Source organism: Myxocyprinus asiaticus, chromosome 5 (genome assembly GCF_019703515.2).
Source record: "Myxocyprinus asiaticus isolate MX2 ecotype Aquarium Trade chromosome 5, UBuf_Myxa_2, whole genome shotgun sequence".
NCBI classification, from domain to species: Eukaryota; Metazoa; Chordata; class Actinopteri; order Cypriniformes; family Catostomidae; genus Myxocyprinus; species Myxocyprinus asiaticus.
In genome coordinates this window covers 15,819,284-15,845,077 of record NC_059348.1, presented here as the reverse complement: position 1 = coordinate 15,845,077, position 25,794 = coordinate 15,819,284, and the positions used below count along the sequence as shown (strand labels likewise).

General features: G+C 39.4%; 1 protein-coding gene across 2 annotated transcripts in view; it reads right to left on the bottom strand.

The window, feature by feature from the left end:
• The window catches only part of LOC127441128 (tyrosine-protein kinase JAK1-like), a 48,134-nt gene that overhangs the window by 5,448 nt on the left and 16,892 nt on the right, over positions 1-25,794 (bottom strand). For both annotated transcript variants that reach the window (XM_051698343.1, XM_051698344.1), the window contains exons 5-23: positions 25,566-25,729; positions 22,117-22,456; positions 21,792-21,980; positions 21,537-21,694; positions 19,331-19,445; positions 18,750-18,945; positions 15,361-15,455; positions 15,088-15,231; positions 14,916-15,003; positions 10,820-10,947; positions 10,420-10,555; positions 8,992-9,143; positions 7,568-7,727; positions 5,749-5,843; positions 4,038-4,221; positions 3,822-3,946; positions 3,457-3,629; positions 2,013-2,130; positions 1,773-1,883 (exon numbers count right to left, since the gene is read on the bottom strand). In XM_051698343.1, the coding sequence (XP_051554303.1) occupies positions 1,773-1,883; positions 2,013-2,130; positions 3,457-3,629; positions 3,822-3,946; positions 4,038-4,221; positions 5,749-5,843; positions 7,568-7,727; positions 8,992-9,143; positions 10,420-10,555; positions 10,820-10,947; positions 14,916-15,003; positions 15,088-15,231; positions 15,361-15,455; positions 18,750-18,945; positions 19,331-19,445; positions 21,537-21,694; positions 21,792-21,980; positions 22,117-22,456; positions 25,566-25,729 (2,871 nt within the window). The remainder of the gene's footprint in view (positions 1-1,772; positions 1,884-2,012; positions 2,131-3,456; positions 3,630-3,821; positions 3,947-4,037; positions 4,222-5,748; positions 5,844-7,567; positions 7,728-8,991; positions 9,144-10,419; positions 10,556-10,819; positions 10,948-14,915; positions 15,004-15,087; positions 15,232-15,360; positions 15,456-18,749; positions 18,946-19,330; positions 19,446-21,536; positions 21,695-21,791; positions 21,981-22,116; positions 22,457-25,565; positions 25,730-25,794) is intronic.

Here is a 25,794-nt window from a genome sequence, read left to right as displayed (position 1 = left end):
AGAGAGCACACATCCCTGGGGGGCACCAGTGCTGATCGTATATGTGCTGGAAGTGAGTTTCCCCTGTCTCACAAGCTGCTGCCTGTCCGTCAGAAAGCTGGTGATCCACTGACAGATAGACGTGGGAACAAAGAGTTGGTGTAATTTAGTCTGGAGAATAGCTGGGATGATGGTGTTGAAAGCCGAACTGAAGTCCACAAAAAGTATCCTTGCATATGTCCCTGGTCTCTCCAGATGTTGCAGGATATGATGCAATCCCATGTTGACTGCATCCTCCACAGACCTGTTTGCTTGAAAAGCAAATTGAAGGGGATCTAGAAAGGGTCCAGTAATGTCCTTCAGGTGGGCCAACATCAGTCTCTCAAATTATTTCATGACCACAGACGTCAGAGCGATGGGTCTGTAGTCATTAAGTCCTGTGATTTTGGGTTTCTTTGGGACAGGAATGATGATTGTGCATTTGAAGCAGCAGGGAACTTCACACTGCTCCAGTGATCTATTGAAGATCAGTGTGAAGATTGGTACCAGCTGATTAGCACAGGATTTTAGACAAGTAGGTGAGACACCTTTTGGGCCCTGTGCTTTCCATGTCTTTTGTTTTCGCATGTAATGTGCTGTTTGTATTTGGGCAGTTCACAGGTGAGATTGGCTCTGTTAAAATGGCAGAGAATAATAATAAGTGAGTCTAGGTATTGTTGTTCCGTGTCTTTGATCTGATCAGCCAGCTGTTGCAGCGATGCGTTCATGCACGTGTGTGGAGGAATATAAACACTCACCAAAATAAACGAGGAAAACTCCCACGGTGAGTAGAACGGCTTACAGTTAATAAAGAGCGCTTCCAAATTAGGACAGCACATCTTCTTTAACGCTGTTACATCTGTACACCAACTTTCATTGATGTAAAAGCATGTTCCACTGCCTTTCGATTTCCCCGTTAACTCCGCAATGCGATCCGCTCTGAACAGCTGAAAACCCGGCAGATGTAACATGCTGTCCGGAATGGCTTCACTCAGCCAGGTTTCTGTGAAGCACAAGGCAGCAGAGGTTGAAAAGTCCTTGTTTGTGCGGGTGAGGAGATGTAGTTTATCTGTTTAGTTAGGAAGAGAGCGGAGATTCGCTAGATAAATACACGGCAGTGCTGTTCGAAAGCCGCGCTGACAAAGTCTGACCAGCGTGCCAGCTCGTTTCCCTCGCCTGCGTCTCTTTAACAACACAGCTGCGCCTCCAACTAAAAAAACGGGAAAAGATTATTTGGTATGTGCTGCTGAATGTTCAGCAGTTCATCCCTGGTAAAACTGATTGGAAAAAGATTACTAAACACAGGACAAACAAACAAAAACAACAAAAGAATTGGAGAGCTCCACACCAAGGCTGCCATCAGCGGCACCATCTTTGTGTTATATCTACAGTAGAACACATTCAGGTCGTCAGCCAGTTGTTGGTCCACTACAGTGTTGGGGTAGGAGTCCTGTAGTTAGTAAGTTGTTTCAGGCCACTCCACACTGATGCAGGGTCTTTAGCTGAAAACTTGTTTTTCAGCTTATCAGAATAGCTTCTTTTAGCCACTCTGATTTCCTTATTCAGTGCGTTCCTGGCCTGATTCCAGGACATGTGATAAAAGTTTTACATAGATTAAATATAGTTTGAAGATTTCAAGTATTCAAAAGTGCCCGTAATTGAAGAATCACTCTTATTTATTCCATGCATAAGCTCTTTTTTGGTCAGTGGAGTTGGATGTGAGGCTGTTCCTCAGGGGTGAGCAGATATCTTACCATTTCAGGGCAGGATGGTGGGCACGGCATCCTCCAACCATCCTCAAGAGCCTTCACTAGTCTGGCCATTGTCATCTGCCCATGAGATCTACCAATCATCTGCAGGAATATCTATCGGAGAGAAAGATGCAGATTCCGTAATATACGGCAACAGGAATCAGCACACAGCAGTCACTGTGTTTATCAAATTCAGAAAATGTTCATTACCAGGTTTCATTCAAATAAAGTGTGGAGGCTCACCTGAGGAGGGCTGCTCTCACGGTCACAGTAGGTCATGAGTTCATACAGGGTGACCCCAAACGACCACACATCAGACGCCTTATAGAATTTTCGATGAATCAGGCACTCTGGGGCATACCTACACAGAGCATACAACCAGTGTTTAGCTGCCACTTCAGTAGATGTCTGCACAAATATTCGGTGAAAATATGGATTATGCATTATTAATAAACGATCACTATTTTGAGTACAACTATTTTGACAATAATAAAAAATATTTTTTTAGAGCAAATAGTTTCCCAAAAATGTTTCATATGTCCTCATATGGGGACAGCGGGACTAAGTTGTGAAATGTTAAATAATACCAAGCTATAGAACATCATCATTTTTTATCAAATTGTTTATTATGTTTCCAGGAGTATTGGTTATTCATGTTTTTAAAACGTTACAGACATTACAGCTGATTTCTGTGAAGCTGCTTTGGAACAATTTATTTATTTATTTATTTATTTATTTTTAAAGCACAAATAAAAATGATACAAATAAAAATTATTTGACTTTATTTGACCTTAAAATCTCAATGTTCTCTCTTTGCACTGTCAAACGAACAAATGACAGCCAGTGCTGAAGCATTTTACCAATCAGAAATGAGCATAATCAATTCTGATTCAAAGTAACGGCCAGCATCACTGCCAACCATGTTAAAATAAAATTCTGAAGCTAAGTACTGATTAACATTGTCCCATATCTGCCAACCATGTTAAGAGGTACAAACATCATCTGCATCAATTGAACTTTTGGTTGGATGTTAGGAGTGAACGCACTTGGCTGAGGATGCTCCCTTGCTCCCTTTTTAGTGAATTACTTAACCTCCAGAGTGCTATCTGTCTGCACTGGTCTCAGAACAGTTCGAAATGCACCTTATTTTCATCCTAACTCCATATAAAGCCTCTGAAAGCAACATTTTTCAGCTTTTGGATGATCCCGTTGCATCTCAATGTGATAATACACAGTAAATATAGGATTTCCAATGGAAAAATAGCTCTATGATCCACTTCAGTGGTCATTGTGCTGTTAGGCGTGCCATTTCGCAATAATTTGCTTATATTTTCAAAATGGCGAATCTGATAAAACTAGAGACTCCAATCATTTGACTCAAACAGGTTTCAATGTAAAAACTTACAAACTTTGTTGGCGTTTCTCCTAAAGACAAACTTCACTGAGGTCGGCGCCATGTGCGTCAAAAGTTTAACCTTTACTGACAGCCCAGAGTGTCCTGAATTGAAATCAGACGAACCCTGACCTTAAACCCTAACCGTACCCCTAAACCTACCAGTACCACAACCTCAGTGGCAGCAAATGTGAATATAGTAGTATATATAGTAGTTAAAGACACCTAAAAGTGGGACCAAAATATTAAAACATGAATAGCATCCAGTCTAGACAGAAATTAGTGATCCTTTACCAGTATACAGGACTGTCCTGTTCTTCTGTCACTTTGTAATAGTCCTCATTGTCTTTGATGCTCTTAGTCAAGCCGAAGTCTCCGATCTTCACCAGACTCTCATTCTCCACTAACACATTCCTCGCTGCCAGATCCCTGTGGATGTAGTTCTGGGATCCCAGGTACTCCATGCCCTGATAAATAACACAGCAAAAGAATAAGGTCAAATCCACAACATTTATATTCCTGGCTGGTGATCTGTCATACTGCTGCCTAAATAGATTACATAGTTACCTCTAGCTTAAAACAATTCATTAAAAAAACTTCGTTTCTGAGGGTTAGTGAAACTTAGTTCATGGGTAAAGTAGCTGAACTGGTTATATCACCTGACATATTTGAAGAGCATAAAGCAGCAGTTTCTTGTGGTTGATGTTGGATTTGTTGCGGGGCAGGTAATCTTTCAGACTGCCAGCGGGCAAATACTCCATAATTAGCTTGATATTCATTCCTCCTGTAAGATTTACATTCAACACAAGCAATATGATACTGTGTGTTTATAACCAGGGTTTGAGAAAGAGAGTGTGTGTGTGTTCATGATTTACCTTCTTCATTGCAGATGCCTTTGTATTTGACAATGTTTTCATGGTAGAGGTTTCTGATGGTGTTGATCTCTCTCCTCAGGTTGCTGCTCTCACTCTCTGTTTTCAGAGATTTGACGGCAACCAGCTCACCCGTCTGATCTCCATTAGGGTCGTACAGACACAGATCCACCACCCCAAAGTTACCCTGCACAAGATGAACAGAGCACAATACACTGCAAAACAATATATACTGACAATCAATCAAGGGCACATTAAGCAAAGAGGATTATGGGAATGAGGACTGGTGAGGGAATGACTAAAATCCCCATAATTTCTGTACGAATATCAACTTTTAAGTGTTTGGGCAGCAAGGCAAAAACCAACGCTGTATGATTCAAGAATGAGCATTTAGTCTACAACTGACCTACAGGTTATAAACAATTGCATAACATGTGGTCCAGATTGTACTGTCTATTTAACTATTGAACTGGAAATATGATTTACAAGGAATTTATGTATATTAGAATTTCTATCATTTGAAACTAATACTAATTCTAATGGGAATTCAATGGGAATCACATTAGACCGTACTGGATAAACTGAAATTCCAACAGGATATTTTTTTGTAAACTTTTTTTTTTACTTTTTAGAAGTCTTATTGGATACTGAGCGTGTTTACATGCACAATTTTACACTGATTATGCTTAATAAGCTGGCAACGTATAAGGTAATGTAAATGCCTTAAAAGTTCAGGGTTGGATGGGGTATAGATCAGAATAGATCGGGGTAAAGTCATAAACGGCTTAAGCATAAACTGACTGACACAGGTATACCTCGAATTCACTCTGCATGTTAACACCTTTTCCGGCGTATCTAATGTGCGCAAGTGTTGTGTGCATGACTGTTCACGCTTTGACGTTAATAGCAGAGATACTGTTATTAAACTCTGTGATTTCAAATCTGATGCAGATGTGGTTGCCTTGTGATGTCTAATTTTTTGAATAAGCTGATATTGGTTAGTCCTTTTGATGTCCTACTGGAGTATTTTATCCTCTTGTTATTACACGGCTCTCTGGAATACTCTATTCTGATTGTTCAATGGCGCCATCTAGCGGTCTGATATTTCTCAGTAACAACCGCACATCAACACAATCAGACCGCTCATCCAGGTATTGCGAGCCATCATTCCTGCTTCTGGGATCACCTTAAGATATATACAAGTATGCTTATGAAATAATTTAAACTCAAATCAATGTTTCATGTGCATTTATTTATATGGCAAGTACTGTAGTCTTGTAATAAGATGCATAATGAGCAGTCAGACATTCATTAATTACAAAATGAACACCAACAGAACTCAGATTTATTACTTCTCACATAATTACATAATTTCAACGCAAATCAATATTTAATGTCCATTTATATATTTGGTTAGCAGCCATGTAATGAGCAGAATAATGTACAATATAAACCTGGGTCGGGGTCCTGATCACCCTGTCGGGGTTTATTTTGCAATACCAACCGTCTGACAGTACATTATCCCTTACGTAATCATAATAGTCCTATTGGGAACTTAAATGTATTCTAAAAGATCTAGCTTTTGTTAAGTGTTGTTGTGTTATGAATCCTATTAGAAAATTTTCATTAGGATCCTTTAGGATTGGCTCCAAATTATTATAGAAATTTCATTAGGAATCCTGTACACATTCATAGACCTAGAGAAGTGCAGTACCTTTCCAAGTTCTGTGATTATTTTGAGGAATCTCCTCTTGAAATCGGTGGGATCAGTCTCCTGTGGAGGAATTACTCCAGATAAAATGTCAATCTCTGTAGGTAAAACATAAAGGGATTGTGTTAACAAAAGTGTCTGATTTGAAATCTGCCATTAGCAATCCACTCACCATTTAAAGATTTTTTGTTTATCATACATTGTGATCCTAATAATAATAATAATAATAATAATAAGAAGTTAATGACCACAAAAAAAAAAAATCTTCTTTTTGCTATGTAAATCACTGGAAAAAAATAAATGATCCCCTCCCCTCTTTGTCTTTACTGTGAAAAAATGTGACAAAAAAATTATAATTCTCATTACTGTAATATAGTAAAAGTACTACCATGATTATACAAATGTACTTTTCAATTCAAATAAAAAAAACAAATTCACATTTCAGTAATGAAAATTAGATTTTTTTCACATTATCACTGGCGGCAAAATTTTATAATAACTACACAATATAAAGTCTTTGTAAAGCATTAGTTTATTGTTAATTATACCATGGTCTGTTCGAACACTCAATTCTGATTGGAATGTGTGCGTTAAACCATTTAATGCACAGGTAATTCCAGTCAGTTTTAATCACGTTCTATATTAATGAGCCTACTCTGCTGTCCTCCGTAATGAGACATTGCAAGAGTTTTATGTCTCTGTTCAAACGACCCCCTGAACGCGAATATAGTCTCAGATCTGGGATTAACCATCACATCAAGACATGCAGTGCCATCTTTAAATCAACTATGAAGCTCTAAAGGAAAAGACAACAGTGTTCATTAGCTCCCTATTACTCACCCAAAAAGCTTGTAAGGAATGTATGGTTTGATATTCAGCTGTTTTACATGAAAGGGTAAAGAAGGAAACCGGGATTATTTAACTGGGTCTTTCGCTGTCTGGCAAGACGATATAAATTGTAATATGATAAACACAATCTGCCCTGCTCAACATGTGCCGTCTATAACCACTAGGGGGTACCCCGCGATCACACATCGCTGACTGAAGCTCTGAATAGATGGAGACTGTTTCATAACAAGTAGTCATTTCCGGTTTTGTATTTGTGCAAGGCACATCACGATTAAATTCTTAATTCAATCAGTCGTGCAGCCTTAATGGATACCACATGGATGTCTCAAGATGACAAAGCCTGCAGGTTTAGAGCATTTTGGATGATTTTTTTCTCATCATGTACAAGTAAGTGCCACTTTTACAACTGTCACATCAGCAATCAGTTTGAGAGTTTAGGCCTTAGAGTTCCCAAAACAGTAACAAACACATTGATTATGGTTGGCTGTGATTGGATGATGCTGGCCATTAATTTGAATAAGAATTATTTATTCAGCTTTATAGAAAATCAGCTGTAATGTCTGTAACGTCTCAAAAACATGAATAACCAACACTCCTGGAAACATAATAAACTATTTGAAAAAAGTTAACTTTCTAAGTCTTAATATTATTTTTACATTTCACAACTTAGTCCCGCTGTCCACATATGTGGACATCAATTTTTAGGAAAACTATTTGCTCTAGAAAACATTTTTTTTTTTTTTTTTGCTTGTTTATTGGGTGCTACTAGTCACAAATCAAAAAAGGAAATGGAAAATGCACACAGCAGTCATGCTCGGGTCTCAGGAGGTTAAATGTGTCATGAAAATTAAAAATGTAAAATGTTGTTTCTTGAGTTCTTTTATGAGAACCTATTAGTAAAAGTAATTAAAAGTTAAAAGTTAGATGCCTTGTATGTGTACCAGTGTTAGTATTAAGATGATGAGATGGATACCCTGCTCTCGCTGCTCTTTAATGCGGTCCAGCTCTCTCACTATGGCTCTGAAGAATGGTCTCTTTCTGGGGTCATAGTTCATGCACTGGGAGATCAGATCTGCCAGTTCACTGATGCTGGGAGTGACCAGTGTACCGCACACCTCGTAGAATCGCTCTTTCTAAGAGCACACACACACAGAAAGTTTTCATTGAAAATGTTATAGTCAGAAAAACATTATACTATGTTGCATGGTGTGGTTTTCAATTTCTTTTTTTTTCTCCCCTTTTCTCCCCAATTTGGAATGCCTAATTCCCAGTGCGCTCTAAGTCCTCATGGTGGCATAGTGACTCGTCTCAATCCGGGTGGTGGAGGATGAATCTCATTTGCCTCCGCGTCTCCGATCAATAAAACTTCTATTATATACTGTCTGCAAATATGCAGATATATCGTTTAAAAATATGTAATTCACGAACCTCACGAAAATCCAGAGTTTTCTTCCTGTCGAGCACTCATCTAATATCTTCCTCTGAAGTGTGTATTCTTTTAGCCAGAATCAAAACTTCAGGATCAGGATCAAAAGTTCCTCTTATTTACAAATCATGACGGTCATGACAATGTGACAATCCAAGCAAGCAATCCAGGCCGTTTAAACTGTCAGGAGATTGCTGCTCACACTGGATCTGCACGAGCACGTGAGTGGAACTTCAAAGTAAATGTGCTTCATGTGTGCTATAAGTAAATGTCTTATTCACAAGGCACTGTATGTACAATTGGTTTGATTCAGTATTTTTTGAGAAAATGCATTTGCTAACATGGACATGCCATCCATGGTTGCTAGACTGCTGTGTGTACTGTTATTTCCTTCTACTTTAATATATTAACAATTTCTTCATGTGCAAATAAATTACTAAAATTTGATGACTAAACAGAAATCAGAAGAAACTGCTATCTACCATTTAAAATACAATATAATTTTTTTAGACTATTTTTTACAAAGTAAAATTTAGTGTAAAATTGAGTAAAAATAGTGCTAAATAAGAGTTTATTCATATTTAGCAATTTTATGTTATTTACTATATTAATTGTGCGCTATATCGGCATTTTATCGGCCACCCTGCTCTCTGGATATCTGCGCATCTTATCACATGGCTTGTTGAGCGCGTTACCGTGGAGACATAGCATATGTGGAGGCCAACGCTATTCTCCGTGGCATCCACGCACAGCTCACCACACGCCCCACTGAGAGCGAGAACCACACATTATAGCGACCACGAGGACCCCATGTGACTCTACCCTCCCTAGCAACCGGGCCAATTTGGTTGCTTAGGAGACCTTGCTGGAGTCACTCAGCATGGGTTTTCAATTTCTAAATAAAGATTTCTCTTTGGTCAAGTACAAATGTAGTGACGTGGCAGAAGAGTTATCCAGGAAGTGTCAGGCACCTCTAACAGTTTCTTGTCACGCAGTGGCACCTCTCCATTGTAGCAGATCTCCCACAGTGTGGTTCCAAAGCCCCACTTGTCTGCAGCAACATTCAGTGCCGTGATGTTATTTACACACTCTGGGGCGATCCAGGGGATCCTGTCAATACACTCTGATAACAGACACAATGATGGGTGTTATTAGTACAAAATGAGCATGACAGAAACTGTTGATAACATTTACTAAGTGTTAAAACTAGGGGTGTCAAAATGCATTGATCTGATAATTGAAAATTCAATGCATCAAATGCATACGGAATTTAATATTTGATTATGTGCTATAATAATACCTAATTTATTTACATATATGCATTTCTTATTGAAAATATAATTCATGACCTATTTTCAATTGTAAAAATACACATTCGAAAATGTTCATCCACAATATGGAGTAAACTGTCCCTCCAGTTACATTAATTGTGTATACTGTATATTTTTGAAAAATAATTGTACGAAGTTGTGCCCAAATAACTGAATCAAATCAAACCAAATAATGACCAATTTCACATTTCATGATGCATTGCATTATTTAGTAAAGAATTGTATTCAAACTGAATCGTTAGAGCAAATATTTGCATAGCTAGTAATAACACGTATACTTTTTCAATCTCTGCAATTATTTAAAGATTACAGTAAGTCAAAGTACATTCAAAGACATCTTCTTTTCACATGTTTATTTCAAATTTTATATTACTTACAAAATAAATAATGGTATTTAATCCAAACACATTTAAAGGAATAGTTCACCCAAAATGAAAATTCTCTCATCGTTTACTGACCCTCATGTCGTCCCAGATGTGTATGACTTTTTTCTTCTGCAGAACACAAGTGAAGATTTTTAGAAAATATTTCAGATCTGTAGGTCCATACAATGCAAGTGACCAAAACTTTGAAGCTCCAAAAAGCACATAAAGGAAGCGTAAAAGTAATCCATACGACTCCAGTGGTTTAATCCATGTCTTCTGAAGCAATATGATAGGTGTGGGTGAGAAACATCATTATTTAAGTCCTTTTTTTACTATAAATTCTCCCCCCTGCCAGGAGGTGGCAATATGGGCGAAAAATGAGAATCGCCTAAGTATCATATCACTTCTAAAGATATGGATTTAACCACTGGAGTAAACACTTTTATGTTGCCTTTATGTGCTTTTTTGAGCTTCAAATTTCTGGCCATCATTCACCTGCATTGAATGGACCCTCAAAGTTGAGATGTTTGTCTGTACATCTTTGTTTGTGCTCAGCAGAAGAAAGAAAGTCATTCACATTTGGGATGGCATGACGGTGCATAAATAATGAGAGAATTTTCATTTTTGGGTGAACTGTTCCTTTGAAAATATCAGCTGAAATGTAGACACCTGCCCACTCTGTGTGAGTGTGAGTGTTTGTCACCTGTTTTATTGAGCACAGTGATGGGCACTCCAGGATCACTCAATTTAATGAAAGGACCAGCCTCTCCTTCCAAACCATCACACTTTAACAAGACGTTTTTAGCACACACATAGCCATGGACGAGCTTCTCATCCTCCTGAATGAGAGGAAATAAGACAGAATACTATTTTACAAACCCAAACATCAGATACCATATTTCATGTTTGTGAGATATGTATTCGCAGCTTGTATGATTAATGACATCTCTACGAGTAAAGCAGGACATCAGATCCTAAACTTTAAAATGCATATGTTACATGTTACAATAATATGTTATTATTAATTATACAAAAGATGAATCCAAGTCATTATTTTCCTAAAAGTTGCACATTTAGCTGAAGTTCAACCTTAAATGTGTTACCAAATAACTGAGGACACTGGCAAGCTGCTCTGCAACTTGGAACTTCCAGGATGGTGTGAGATCAGAGCGATGATTCCTCATGAACAGATCCAGAGGCCCGTGCTGAACAAACTCCTCCACCATAATAACTAACAGAACAACATCAGCAAAGACAACATCAGATCATCTACAGGTCTGTTAAAAAGTAACTACTAAAATATTCTCATCCTGGAGATGAATGTCTTTTCTACACTGTGAGATACAGCTGAATCCCACTTTGTCTTAAAAGTCAGTTCATAACAGTCAATTGTAATAATCTTGCCAGCAGAATACATTTTTGTGGCGTCAACCAAGTTATTCTTGTGTAACTTGTCCTATCGAATTGAATGTGTCCATTTACCTAAGTATAGCTTCACATAAATTTGAACTATAATTATTTACGTGTTTACGTAATTATTTAAACAATGCTTATTTAAATATTTAGCAGTGCTGAGCTCATAAAATCCATAACTGTAAAACTACTGATAAGTAGTTCCATCACTGACGACTCAAGATGGTGCCGAGTATGGCTGCTGCGTTGCGAGCTCCGACACAACATAGCAATGTTTTGTTTGTTTTGTTTACAATTCTTATGTTTTTTGTCTTGGATGTTGTCTGCCTTATTGTCTATGACAGACAAACACTTTTGGACATTGGTTCAGCGATCTCACACCGAAAACCGGACTTCACATTCCTCAATGCCGACCCGCTGTTTACAAACACGCAAGCGGAGCCCTTTGTCTGGGCAGCACGGCCGCGGAAACGCAGGAGGAAAAGGGGAAACAGAGCCGGCGTTCTCATCAGAGTAAGACGCCGCGCAAATCGACCCCCGCTACCCACTATTCTACTGGCAAATGTTCAGTCTCTGGATAACAAGCTCTGCAAGCTGAAAACGTGGATCTCTTTCCAACAAGAGACGAGGGACTGCTGCATTATCTGCCTAACAGAAACTTGGATGTCTGCGGAGATTCCAGACTCAGCCATTGAACCCGCGGGGTTCTCCGTGCACCGAGCGGACAGAGCGAAAGACCTCTCAGGTAAAACTAGAGGAGGTGGTGTATGTTTTATGATCAACAAATCCTGGTGTGATCAGAGGAATGTACATTCCATCAAGTCTTTCTGTTCTCCTGATCTGGAATTTCTTATGCTTCTGTGTCAACCATTCTGGCTACCGAGGGAATTCACAGCGGTCATTATCACTGCTGTGTACATCCCCCCACAAGTCGACACAGACTGGGCACTCAAGGAACTGTATGGGATTATAAGTGAGCAAGAAACCGCGCACCCTGAGGCCGCGTTCATTGTGACCGTGGACTTTAATAAAGCCAGTTTCAAATCAGTCGCACCAAAATATCACCAACACATTAGTTTCAACACACGAGGGGACCGGGTTTTGGATCATTGCTACTCTCCGTTCCGGGATGGCTACAAATCCCTCCCCCACCCACCATTTGGCAAATCGGACCACTCTTCCATTCTGCTTCTGCCCGCTTACAGAAACTGAAACAGGAAGCACCCACCCTCAGAACGATCCAGTGCTGGTCGGACCAATCAGATTCTATGCTACAAGACTGTTTTGATCACACGGACTGGGAGATGTTCCGGTCCGCCTCTGATGACGACATCGAGCTTTACGCTGATAGCGTAATGTGTTTCATCAGAACGTGCGTAGAGGAAGTGATTCCGACCAGAACTGTACGAATCCATCCGAATCAGAAGCCGTGGATCAATAGCGATGTTCGTGCGGCACTTAATGTGCGGACCTCCGCTTTTAATTCCGGGAACGCGGAGGAGCATAAACAAGCCAGTACAGCAAAGACTCTCAAAACAGCAAAACGCCAGTACAGGAGCAAGACTGAAGGACAGTTTAACACCACCAACTCTAGAAGCATGTGGCAGGGAATTAACATCATCACAGACTTTAAAGGGAATAAAAACTCCGCCATGAACACCGCTGCCTCTCTACCGGATGAGCTAAATACTTTTTATGCTCGTTTCGAGGGAAATAACACCGCCCTCGCGGAGAGAGCTCTTGCGGCTGAAGCTAAAGAGGTTAGTTCACTCTCTGTCTCTGTAGCGGATGTAACCCGATCCTTCCGACGGGTGAATATCCGCAAAGCCGCGGGCCCAGACGGCATTCCGGGCCGCGTCATCGGAGCGTGCGCAAACCAGCTGGCTGGTGTTTTTATGGACATTTTCAACCTTTCCCTCGCTTTGTCTGTAGTCCCCACATGCTTTAAAACATCCACCATTGTGCCTGTTCCAAAACAACCAAAAATAACTTGTTTAAATGACTGGCGTCCTGTTGCTCTGACCCCCATCATCAGCAAATGTTTTGAGAGACTAATCAGAGATTACATCTGCTCTGTATTGCCACTCAATCTCGACCCGCTGCAGTTTGCTTACCGCAACAACCGCTCCACTGATGATGCCATTGCATCTACAATACACACTGCTCTCTCCCACCTGGAAAAAAAGAACACTTATGTGAGAATGCTGTTTGTAGACTACAGCTCAGCATTCAACACCATAGTGCCCTCCAAGCTAGATGAGAAATTCCGGGCTCTGGGCCTAAACAGCTCGCTGTGCAGCTGGATCCTGGACTTCCTGTCAAGCAGACGCCAGGTGGTTAGAATAGGCAGCAACATCTCCTCATTACTGACCCTCAACACTGGAGCCCCACAGGGCTGTGTTCTCAGCCCACTACTGTATTCCTTGTACACACATGACTGTGTGGCAACACATAGCTCCAATGCCATCATTAAGTTTGCTGATGACACGACGATGGTAGGTCTGATCACTGACAATGATGAAACAGCCTACAGAGAGGAGGTGCACACTCTGACACACTGGTGTCAGGAGCACAACCTCTCCCTCAACGTCAGTAAGACAAAGGAGCTTGTGGTGGACTTCAGAAGGAAAGACAGAGAACACAGTCCCATCACCATCAATGGAGCACCAGTGGAGAGAGTCAGCAGCTTCAAGTTCCTGGGTGTCCACATCACTGAGGAACTCACATGGTCCGTCCACACTGAAGTCGTTGTGAAGAAGGCTCATCAGTGCCTCTTCTTCCTGAGACGGCTGAGGAAGTTTGGAATGAACCGCCACATCCTCACACGGTTCCACACCTGCACTGTGGAGAGCATCCTGACTGGCTGTATCTCCGCCTGGTACGGCAATAGCACCGCCCACAACCGCAAAGCACTGCAAAGGGTGGTGCGAACTGCCAAACACATCATCGGAGGTGAGCTTCCCTCCCTCCAGGAAATATATACAAGGCGGTGTGTGAAAAAAGCTCGGAGGATCATCAGAGACTCCAGCCACCCAAGCCATGGGCTGTTCTCACTGCTACCATCAGGTAGGCGGTATCGCAGCATCAGGACCCGCACCAGCCGATTTCATGACAGCTTCTTCCCCAAGCAATCAGACTTCTGAACTCTTGATCTCTCACGATCAATATACATCAGCACTGCACTTTATTACTCTTATATCTCACACCGGACTGTCATAAATTATATTATTATTATTATATTATGTCTCTCTTAACAACTGACTATCAACCGACAGCCTGAATGTCAATACAGTACAATACTGTACATTCTATATATATATATATATATATATATATATATATATATATATATATACATATATATATATATATATATATATATTTTTTTATATATATTTTAATTTTAATTTTATTGAATAATGGGTATTTATATAGAAAAAAAAAAAACAGCATATTGTATACTGTACAGTGTATGTTATTATTTGTATATTGTTGAGTGTAATTATGTGTATAACAGATGTTTAAATTGTGTTGTGTTAATTTGATGTTATTGTAAATTGGTATATGTCTCATCACTGTCACGACTGCTATGTTGATTGGATCTGCACCCAAGAATTTCACACACCATTGCACTTGTGTATATGGCTGTGTGACAATAAAGTGATTTGATTTGATTTGATGTATCGTAAATATAACGTAATGTTTATTAGTAATTATTAGCGATTTACACCGAAAATCTGTCACTGTACAAATTGTCTTTTTGCGCTGTAGAACAGGCATACTTACTGTCCATACTGTGCATGCACATTCCATACATCAGAACCATGTGCTTATGTGATATCTGCCGCATCATGCTCACTGTGTCCAGGAAGGCCTGAGAGAAGTAGAGCAGTATCTATGAAAACTGTCAACAGCAGATTTATGTACTCATTGAATAATGCTTGGAGGTATCACTCACAGAAACGTCCTTGTGTCCTGCTCCCAGCACCTTTAGGACCACATTCACCTCCTCAAGGCTTGAAAACCCCTCATCATCCTCATTCCTCAACTTCAGTCTGCCGGCATAGATGTTCATGCAAGTTCCTTGACCAAGGTGTATCTCCTGGATTGCAAACACCAGTTCATAAGACATATACAATATAGTTATATTTATATTATATAATATAGTGTGCCAGTAGGTTTAACTTTATTCACATCATGCAAATAGGCACATAGTTTTTAGATGTCCAACCTGGATGATGTCCTCTTTGAGGATTCTGTGGAAGACCCTCAGAGAGCGTGGTAACGCTGAGTCTGGTCTGGTCACCACGAGAAGGTTGGAGGGCTCTGAAAAAGAGTAAATGGATTATTATTTGCATTTAATTAAAGATTATTCATGCCAATTATACCTTACCCTTCAAGGTTTTTCATGAAGATGAGTGAAATGATACTCATGGATGTATTTTAGAATAAATATTAAGAAATATAAAGTTACTGCATAGTTTAAACCAAGATCTGAAGTAAATGTAACAGGTGGTTGCCAGGGCGTTACTATGTGTTCAGGGTGATTTTCAGCGCATTGTTATGCAGCTGCTAGGGTGTTCTTCGTTGTTGTGAGAGGTTGCTTGGCAGCTGCTTACTGGCTCAGTTCTAAACATGTGTCTGTGATATTCTGGTCCCTAGACATGACTTGAGTTCCTCCTTTATTGTAAGTTTAAAGGAATAGTTCACACAAAAATGAAAATTCTCTCATCATTTACTCACCCTCATGCCATTCCAGATGTGTATGACTTTGTTTCTTCTGCAGAACACAAACACAAATTAAGATTTTTAGAAGAATATCTCAACTCTGTATGTGATCACAATGCAAGTGAATGTGGACAGAACTTTGAAACTCCAGAAAGCACATAGAGGCAGCATAAAAGTATCCAGTGGTTTAATCCATGTCTTCAAAAAGATATGATATGTGTGGGTAAGAACCCGATCAATATTTAAGCCTTTTTTTTTTTTTTACTATAAATCTCCACCTTTGACCAGTCCCGACCAGTAGGTGGCGAAGAATGTGAATCGGCAAAAAAACAAAAGAAGAATGTGGAAGTGAAAGGGGAGATTTAGTAAAAAGGGCTTAAATATTGGTCTGTTTCTCACCCACACCTATAATATCTGCTAAGCCTGTATTAAGGACTGTAAAGAGATAGACCAAGAAGCAGAGCTGGAACTACAAGCCTGCTTTGACTGCACTGATTGGAGTGTTTTTGAGGCTGCAGCCACAGACCTGGACGAGCTCACAGATACTGTTACATCATATATCAGTTTCTGTGAGGATATGTGCATTTCTACTAGGACTTATTTAACATTTAACAACGACAAACCATGGTTTACAGCGGAACTCAGGCAGCTTCGTCAGGCCAAAGAGGATGCTTACAGAGTTGGGGATAAAATCTTGTACAATCAGGCCAGGAACACACTGAACAAGGAAATCAGAGTGGCTAAAAGAAGATACTCTGAGAAGCTGAAAAACAAGTTTTCAGCTAACAACCCTGCATCAGTGTGGAGTGGCATGAAACAACTTACGAATTACAGGACTCCTGCCCCCAACCCTGTGGTGGACCAACAACTGGCTGACGACCTGAATGTGTTCTACTGCAGATTTGAAAGGCCCAATCTCACACCCCACACCCACTCTGACCTTCACTTCACACAAAAACCAACACCTCCTGCAACCCTCCTCCTTCATCCGAGATGACGATGAGTCTGCATACAGAAGGGAGGTTGAACAGCTGGCTGTCTGGTGCAGTCAAAACAAACTTGAGCTGAACACGCTCAAAAGGGTGGAGATGATTGTGGACTTTAGGAGAAACACCCCAAGACTGACCCCCCTCACCATTCTAAACAGCACTGTGGCAGCAGTGGAGTCATTCAGGTTCCTGGGCACTACCATCTCACATGACCTGAAGTGGGAGTCCCACATTGACTGCATTGTGAAAAAGGCTCAGCAGAGGTTGTACTTCCTTCACCAGCTGAGGAAATTCAACCTGCCACAGGCGCTGCTGATACAGTTCTACTCAGCAGTCATTGAGTCTGTCCTCTGCACTTCAATAACTGTCTGGTTTGGTTCAGCTACGAAATCAGACATCAGAAGACTACAAAGGACAGTTCGGACAGCTGAGAGGATTATTGGTTGCCCCCTGCCCCCCCTTCAAGAACTATACACTTCCAGAGTGAGGAAAAGGCTGGAAAAATCACTCTGGACCCCATTCACCCTGCCCACTGCCTTTTTGAACTGTTGCCTTCTGGCCGACGCTTCAGAGCTCTGAGCACCAGAACCGTCAGGCACAGGAACAGTTATCCATCTCATGAACAGTTAAATTGCCTCATTGAGCAATAACTATGTGCAATACACAGTTTAGTCTTTCTTATATTTATCCAATACATCCAACCTCTTCTGCCATTTCATTCCTCTGAAAAAAACAAAAAAAAAAACAAAAAAAACATTTGCACTGTACATAACAGATTTGTATTTACACTGTACATAATAGATTGTATTAGATTTGCACTACCCATGTGTATGTGTGTATGTATATATGTGTGTGTCTGTATGTATGTGTATAATTATTTGTTATTTTTTATTATTATCTATGTCTTGCTGCTGTTTTTGTATTGTTTTTATATTGTTGTGTACTGGAAGCTCCTGTCACCAAGACAAATTCCTTGTATGTGTAAGCATACTTGGCAATAAAGCTGATTCTGATTCTGAATATCGCTTCAGAAGACATGGATTTTACCACTGGAGTCTTATGGATTATTTTTATGATGCCTTTATGTGCTTTTTGGAGCTTCAAAATGTTGGTCACCATTCACTTGCATTGTATGGACCTACAGAGCTGAAATATTTTCTAAAAATCTTCGTTTGTGTTCTGCAGAAGAAAGAAATTCATACACAGTAAATGATGAGAACATTTTATTTCTATTCCTTCAAGGTATTTTTTAGCCAGTTTTATCTGCCTTTTTCAACACCACAGCAAAATCCCAGTGTTAAATGAACATTCTTGGTGTTCCCACGAATCCACTCTACAGGAGTTAAAAACTAACACTGAGCAGTGTTGAATCTACTCTGTGTTGTGTTGAATGTTGAATTGGCCAAACAGTTACCGAGATCAAGTAGATACACTCTCTGAGTGATGATTGATCAGTAGTGATGACACCTGCTGTTAACAAGCAGAATCTACTGAAGGAAAGAGGAACAACAAGAACAAGAAACCAAAATAACTTTCCTTCAGTAGATTCTCCTTGTTAACAGCAGGTGTCATCATTAATGATCAATCATCACTCAGAGAGTGTATCTACTTGATCTCGGTAACTGTTTGGCCAATTCAACATTCAACACAACACAGAGTAGATTCAACACTGCTTAGTGTTAGTTTTTAACACTCTTATAGAGTGGATTCGTGGAGACACCAAGGAGTGTTAATTTAACACCGGAGATTTTGCTGTGTAGTTGGTTAAACACTTCTATCCAGCCACTCTGTAATTGCTATAGCACTATCATCTCTTCATCAACTCATATCATCAACTTTTGGCTTATAAACCCCAGGCTATATACAACTAAAGAAGTTGTGAAAGAGTTCTTGAGTCCAGTACCTCTGGGTTGCGGTGGGCATCCACGCTTAAGTCTTAGGCTGGTGTGATCTGTTGTGAGACATTGTCCAGACAGGTGGTCCGTCAGCTCTCTCACAGTGGGCTTCACAATATCTGTCCCCGTCAGGTGGAAGCCCTGAGTGCTCACTTCAATCTGAAAGTTCTTGAAGGTTTTGGTGGTTTCGCCATAATTATTCCTCTAGAATCACATAGGCCAATTTATTTGATGCAGTTAATACTTTAGTTCACTAAAGTACTTAACTACAGGAGTTTACCTACATGAAAAGTTGAGATTTGACAGCTAGAGCAAGGGCAAGATTTTGAGGTGAAAAAGGACTTACATTTTGGTCTGTTATTCACACAAACTATAGTATGACTTCAGAAGACTTAGAATATAGTACACATGTCGCACTGACTTCTTTTTTAGTACTTTATTGTGCTTTTTTGTCTTTTTTTTTAGCTTGACAGTGTCCATCTCCATTTATTTTCATTTTATGGAATGGCTTGAAAATTCTGCAAATTTCTGAAAACTGTGTTTCATGGAAGAAGTATGAGTAAATAAAAGTATTAAAGTGCATTTGAACCTCTTTGCAGATGACCGTCATGAGAATATGATCATAATCGTGACCGCTCCAGCGTAGCAGGTACATGCCCTCCTCGTAGCCTTCCTTTTTGAGCTTCTGATAGGCATATTCAGTGCTGTGGAGACAACAGCACATACAAATTGTTGTTTTATTGATGTAGATTATTGGAATTTGACAGTTGTAGATGCAGATAAAGAAAGCTGAGCAATTTATTTAACACTGCATAATGTTAAATGACTTAAAGGGATAGTTCACCCAATAATGAAAATTCTGTCATCATTTACTTGTTCTTTACAGTTACGAATTTCTGCCATAATACACAGTATCATTGTGACGAGGCAGGCGAGGAATGAGGATCTAAACACAGCTTTATTAACACGAAGATAAGCAAAAAAAACTCAAAATATAAGAAACAAAACACGGGAAACCAGGCACAGAACATGACAACACATGTGAAGACTGACAAACTAGCCAGGGGAAACAAGGGTTTAAATACACAAGGGAAAACAAGGAACACCTGGGGAACAATCAGGGAGAACCAATCAAGAAATAAAACTATAAAGGACTACAAAACTAACACAGGAAACAGGAACAGGGAACTAAACAAGAATTTCAACATAAAAGTCTAAACAAGAACAGGGAATACATGACAATCATTAACCCTTGAGCATATTCAAACTTATTGCATGAAGATGCGTCACACCAGGTTTGACGTCAATAACACTAAGTGCAAGTTTAATGTAAGTTTCTTGCAAGTCTCGTAACCAAACACGATGCACCAATTTTGAATATGCAGAGGTTTGAGATTTGAGAGCTACAGCGGAGGAAAGATCATCAGTGGATTATAACTTAAATTTGGATATGCTCCTCACACAAAGCTGTCATATAGCTTCAGAAAACTTCCAATATAGCAATATAGTCAAGTCGTATGGACTTTTTTTTAAAGGGATCGTTCACCCAAAAATGAAAATTATTTCATTTTCTCACCCTCATGCCGTCCTAGATGTGTATAACTTTCTTTATTCTGCAGAACACAAATGAAGATTTTTAGAAGAATGTTTCAGCTCTGTAGGTCCATACAATGCAAGTGAATGGTGACCAAAACTTTGAAGCTCAAAATATCACATAAAGGCATCATAAAGGTAATCCATTGGTTTAATCAATGTCTTCTGAAGCGATCCAATCAGTTTTGGGTGAGAACAGACCAAAATGTAATTTCCTTCTCAATATAAATCTTGACAGCAGTCTCCTTGGCGATCATGATTTCAAGCTCGATTACACTTCTTAGCGCCATCTAGCGCTCTGCGCATGTGTCAAGCACTAGGAACTGTAATCAAGCTTGAAATCATGATCGTGCCTAGAGACTGAAATGGCAAAATGTTCAGTGAAAAGGAGTTATATTTTGGCTTGTTCTCACTCAAAACCGATTGGATGGCTTTACAAGACATGGATTAAACCACTGGAGTCGTATGGATTACTTTTATGCTGCCTTTATGTGATATTTGGATGTTTAAAGTTCTGGTCACCATTCACTTGCATTAATTGGACCAACAGAGCTGAAATACACTTCTAAAAACCTTAATGAGAGAATTTTCATTTTTGGATGAACTCTTCCTTTAAGTCATTTTCTACTATAAATCTCCACTTTCACTTTCACTTTCACTTCCAAATTCTTCTTTTGTTTTTTGGCAATTCACATTCTGCGTGCATATCACCATATACTGGTTGGGGCTGGTCAAAGGTGGAGATTTATAGTAAAAGAGGACATAAATATTGATCTATTTCTCACCCACATTTATCAGATCTCTTCTGAAGACATGGATTAAACCACTGGAGTCTTATGGATTGATTTTATGCTGCCTTTATGTACTTTTTAGAGCTTCAAAGTTTTAATCACCATTCACTTACACTTGCATTGTTCTAAAAATCTTCATTTTTGTTCTGCAGAAGAAATAAAGTCATACACATCTGGGATGGCATGAAGGCAAGTAAATGATGAGAGAATTTTCATTTTGGGCTGAACTATCTCTTTACGCTTGACAGCTTGTGGTCACTGTATGCTTTTGCTGTCTTGAGGAGCAGTGTCAACATTCTTCTAAACATCTCCCTATGTGTTCCACAAAAGAACAAGAATTATATGGGTTTCAAAAGTCTGTGGATTGCTTTAAACATGAGATTTTCCCAAAGACCATATGCATGCACTAACTTGATTGGACCATGACAGCCCTCCTGTAAATTAATTTCCAAAGAGACAGGAGCCACGTCTCGGCACAGGAAATGATGTGCATCTACTGTTAGCCTGAAATATCCATCTACAAGACTGGCAAAGGACAGAGCCTCCTCATGGGAAGATAAATGCAGCTCCTGTAGATGATCAAGATGACAAAACAGCATTGAGGAAGCTATAACTTGCACAAAATAAACCAAAATTGATAGCTGACAGATTCATGGTGAGCCTCACCATCTTTTTGTTGTCCTGTTTGTAGACGGTGACCACAGAACATTTGATGACAATGTGTGTTATCTCGTGAAAGTCTGAAAAAGTCATCCATCTCTCTTCTCCTTCTCCTGCTTGACTCTTTTTCTTGCTGTCTTTTTGACCTCTCTTTGATTTGCGCCTCTCCTTATTGGTCCGCATATCTGAACAGGTCTTTGAAACAAATATATGACATTAGAAACTGTCATCTATCAAACGATTCATATTTGTATTCTAAATCAGTGGCTCTCATCTGGTGGTACATTTTGGTACTGTGAGTCCTGATCTTCATGACCTGAAGCTTTCTTACCTCAGAGAAGACTTGACGCCAGTGAATGCCTGAGGTTCCAGACACCAGAATCTCAGGGTGAACACCAGCACCAAAGCTCAAGTCTGTGAGCATATTCTCATTCTCATGTAAGATGAGGGAGGAGGGCTCAAATACCTCCTGGCCATAGTGCTGAGTCAGAGTCTCTAGAGTAGATAAATATTTGACCTTCATGTCATGAGTACTGATGTTATTGCCCTGCACCGTGTTCCTGTTAAACTCCTCAAGGAACATTTTGAAGATGCTGGAGATGCGTAGACGCGTGAGAATGTTCCTCTGGCGTATGGACTGGTACAGGACCATGGGGATGTAATTCTTGTACCTGACAAGAGGAGTAATTATGAAAGTTACAGAAAGAAGCATGGTAGCACTTTACATTTCAATGGCTATGGTACTCAATCTACATATTAGTATAGTTAATATCTAAGGTTTTATGTTATTTACCCAAGTGGGAAAAGTTCCTGAATCAAAATCCTTGATTAAACAACCAATCAGATTGTAAGGGTAGTGTTAAAGGGATAGTTCACCCAAAAATGAATATTTGCTCATTATTTACTCACCCTCATGCCATCCCACTTTCTTTCTTCAGCAGAACACAAACAAAAGATTTTTAGACAAAATTTTTAACTCTGTAATACAATACAAGTGAATGGTGATCAGACCTTTGTAGCACCAAAAATCACATAAAGGAAACATAAAAGTAATCTATAAGACTCCAGTGTTTAAATTCATGTCTTCAGAAGTGATATAATAGGTGTGGGTGACAAACATAACAATATTTAAGTCCTTTTTACTCTATATCTCCACTTTAACTTTCACTTTCAGATGTGAAAGTGAAACTAAACAGGCACCATATGACTTTCAGATATAAAAGTGAAAGCCGAGATTTACAGTAAAAAAGGCTTACATTTTAATCTGTTACTCACCCACACCCATTATACTGCTTCTGAAGATATGGATTTAACCACTGGAGACTTATGGATTACTTTCATGCTTCTTTTATGTGAGTTTTGGGCTACAATGGTCTGATCACCATTCACTTGCACTGTATTGACCTACAGAGCTGAGATATTCTTTTAAAAATCTTTCTTTATGTTCTGCTGAAGATAGAAAGTCATACACATCTGGGATGGCATGAGGATGAGTGAATGATGAGAGAATATTTATTTTTGGGTGAACTATCCCTTTAACGCTCCAGCACACTTCACTCAAAATCGCAGAACAAACGGATGTAGTGTAATTTAGAATAAAATCTGGCCAAAACAAAGGTGTTTTTGTGGTCGTTTCAGTGGTTCGTAACAGCTCGCCAGTGCAAACTGTAATAAAAACTTTGTACAAGCTGCTAAACACTGGCATTGGTCCACGTCATCGGCTGGTGGAGCTCCACCCACTTTTTTTCTCCCTTTTTTTTTTCTTTTTCTCCCAATTTGGAATGCCTAATTCCCACTACTTAGTAGGTCCTCATGGTGGCGCGGTTACCTCAATCCAGTTGTCTCTGCTTCTGAGACAGTCAATCCGCACATCTTATCACGTGGCTCGTTGTGCATGACACCGCGGAGACTCACAGCATGTGGAGGCTCATGCTACTCTCCACGATCCACGCACAACTTACCACGTGCCCCATTGAGAGCGAGAACCCCTAATCACAACCATGAGGAGGTTACCCTCCCTAGCAACCGGGCCAATTTGGTTGCTTAGGAGACCTGTCTGGAGTCACTCAGCACGCCCTGGACTCAAACTCGTGACTCCATGGGTGGTAGTCAGCGTCAATACTCGCTGAGCTACCCAGGCCCCCAAGCTCTTTGGGCCACTTTGAGGCTAACAGCTAATTCCTGTTCAGTCAGTTAAGATCAGTCAGCATGAACATGAGTGCAAATTTATTAACACCAAGACATTTTTCAAAGAACATGTCATGCGATTTTTTTGTTTGTTTGATTAGTCAGCAAAAGAAATCAAATCTACTCAAATACTGTTAAGTGCCCATTCGATTTGTTGTTTGATATGCTGCTTCACTCATGTGCCGTCTGCAGCCGAAAGCCATTCACAGATCTGTCCAAAGTAATTACCATTCTTTTTTCTGTGTTCTTCCCATTAACACTCTTTTTTACACCCATCTTTGCAGTAGTATCAGTGTCATCATAAATGACAAAAACAGAGTGTAACTGGCACATATTATGGCAGCATATAGAGTGTTAGCACATTAGCGGCATTAATGCAAAAGGTAAACACGACAATTTACACATTATCTACAGCACATTTATAACTTTAAGTCATCATCAAGTGGCTAAAACAGCATCTTTTACTGATGTCGTGTGAATTCTACTTATTGAATGAGGCATGAAGTCACTGATAACACATTTTAAAGTTGATTTTTTACATGTAGTCTTGAGAGTCCTACTGTATTTAAATGCTCCTCCAAACGCCTCCCACAACGGTGTGGCTGGTGTCTGAATGTTCGCAAACAGTATGTTGTCGGTTAGCTGTTTTGAACTGCTTTTTAGCTCTGAGCGAAGAAGCACTTCACCATGAGTGTGCCAAGGCCTTCAGGCATAAAGATGTGGTTCGATGAATTAACCACATTCCTAACAATTACTATTCCTAACCTTTTCTCTGATTTTAGGGGTAGATTGTGGTTAGGATTAGGTTTTCTTTTTACTGTTGTTTCAAGACAAAAAAATTATATTAATTCAGGAACATGTCCTAAACATGGCTAAATCAAGTTATGCTTAGAATAGCGGTAACAATAAATAACAATAATGATGCGTAATTGAAAGCTTTTTAAAAGAGTTACACATAAACTCTAAACTGATGAAGTAGTACCTACATGTGATTATACTGTACCATGGGAACTAATGTTAAGTGTGACCAGAGCCATAAGTCAAAGGGATTGTCTTTATGTTAGGTCTCTACTTTAACTACTTACATAAAAAATAAGTGTTTGATACAATGTGCTTCTTGTGTACAAATGTGTTCTTACATCGTACATACTTTTACAGTGCCTGCATGTAATTACAGGTTAATACACTGTTGAATCTACCACTGTCTCTACCCTAACTTCAGTAGCAGCTAATGGAAATCTCACAAAAGTTTTGCAGAACAACACGCATGTACACAAAGTAAATAATAACAAATGCTCTCTATTTCAATGTAAGTACATAGTAGTTGACAACTCCTAATATAAAGTGGGACTATTTAAAGAAGGTAATTTCTTTATGAAATTTAAATTCAACAATAATGACCCCATAGTTTATATCAGTCTGTAAATACATGTATTTCAATATCCACATGTATTTTTAATGTAAATAAATGGATTACATGCCTATGGTTAGATAGATAAGCACCAAATATTGGTCCAAAACACTTATAGTCTTATAAATTCATTGAACTGATATAAAGTTGAATGATAATGTATTTTTAAAAGATGCTCTTACTCATATTTCTTGCCTAGATCACAGATGGAAAGATCTTTTTCAATGGCATGATGGGAGATGGCCATTACAGCCATACCCAAACACTCATTCTCTATCTGATGCCTGTCACTCTCATCTTGAGCACTGCGCAGCGGAGTCAGACCGCTATGAAAGTCACACTGACTCTGTGGAACACAAACACACAAAAAATTACCATCACAACTTTTAGCATTAAGGTTAATTCTTTAAT